Raw genomic sequence first — 1,250 nt, forward strand, 5'->3', positions numbered from 1 at the left:
ATAGCATTTGAAATGTAAATAAAGAAAATAATAATAATAATAAATAAATAAATAAATAAAAAAAAGAAAATCCTCACACAACTACCCCTTCTGGATCTGGAACTTAACTGGTTACATTAGTGATAAAGGATTTATCTTTATCATTAGTTTTCACGCAGCTGGTTTCTTTGTAACTTTCATAGACATCTCTGCTTGGAGTAAAGAAATCCCACCACCCCAAAGCACTTAGAACACAGGGCAGAGTGGGAGTCCAGCTGGGTTTTTGTGTCTCTGTGGCAGGATGGAGTGTCTGCCTTTGATGATCTGAGACCCAAGGACAGGTCACAGCAGATGTCGGCCCTGGGATGAGCTGTGGTCCCTGAGGGCACGGGGATGCTTATCAGCCTTGTTGCTCAATGTGTTGCTTGGAGGAGAAATGTAAAGGGAAGCTGAGCGGGATGAGGGGCAGGACTCAGAGTGGAAGGGACAGAGCAGTGCTGTGGACACAGACCTCACCACACATCACCTCTTTTATTCTGGAAGTTCTCCGGCCTGAGAAGATATTCATCTCAGAAGAAAGGAAAAGCGAGGCTGGTGCCCTGTTGGAGGTGAAGCTGTTCTTCTCAGGGGCAAGACCACACAGTTAGAAGCGATATGAAGGTGTCTGGTTTGCTTTTTTGCCAGGGGTGTACCCCATGGCAGGGGGTTCTGCTCACAGGTAAGGGTGCCCACTCTGACTGGGGGTAGCAAGGAACACAGAGGTATGCTAGAGTTTCCTAAAGAGGATAGGATCAAGAGATGAGACTTGAGGTTTCTGTTTGCCTTCAGGAGGCAGAAGGTACAGTGAAAGACAGAGGCTTAGCAGCCATAACCTCTCAGCAGTCAGGAGAGGCTGAGAATAGGGAAAAATCTGCAAGCACTCCATGCTCACAGTCAAGTAAACTGACTTCCATATTCTAAAGATTGAAGTGACTCTCCAAATAAAAATCAAACAGAGGTAGGCGGCAATATGGCACAGTGTGTGGAGATCTGACAAGTTGAACTCAATCCTCAGCTCCCACATGGTAGATGGAGAGAACAAAATCCTGTTGGCTCTTTGCCTTCCACACAGGTTCTGTGGCCTGCACCTGCACATGTTCACACTGAGACATGTACCTCCACACAGGTTTGCAGCATACACCTTCACATGGGCAGTCTGAGACACCTGCCTTCAGAAACACACATCTAGCATACATAAGTGAGTGTAAAATCATTTAAATTACACTTGAGTA

General features: G+C 45.8%; 1 protein-coding gene across 1 annotated transcript in view; it reads left to right on the plus strand.

Moving 5' to 3' along the window:
- The first annotated feature begins 633 nt into the window (after window positions 1-633).
- The window catches only part of LOC110336378 (pregnancy-specific glycoprotein 22-like), a 6,910-nt gene continuing 6,293 nt past the window's right edge, over window positions 634-1,250 (plus strand). The window contains exon 1 of the mRNA XM_021218889.1: window positions 634-697. Coding sequence (XP_021074548.1) covers window positions 634-697 — 64 coding nt within the window. The remainder of the gene's footprint in view (window positions 698-1,250) is intronic.

This window comes from Mus pahari, chromosome 19 (genome assembly GCF_900095145.1).
Source record: "Mus pahari chromosome 19, PAHARI_EIJ_v1.1, whole genome shotgun sequence".
In the NCBI taxonomy this organism is placed as follows: Eukaryota; Metazoa; Chordata; class Mammalia; order Rodentia; family Muridae; genus Mus; species Mus pahari.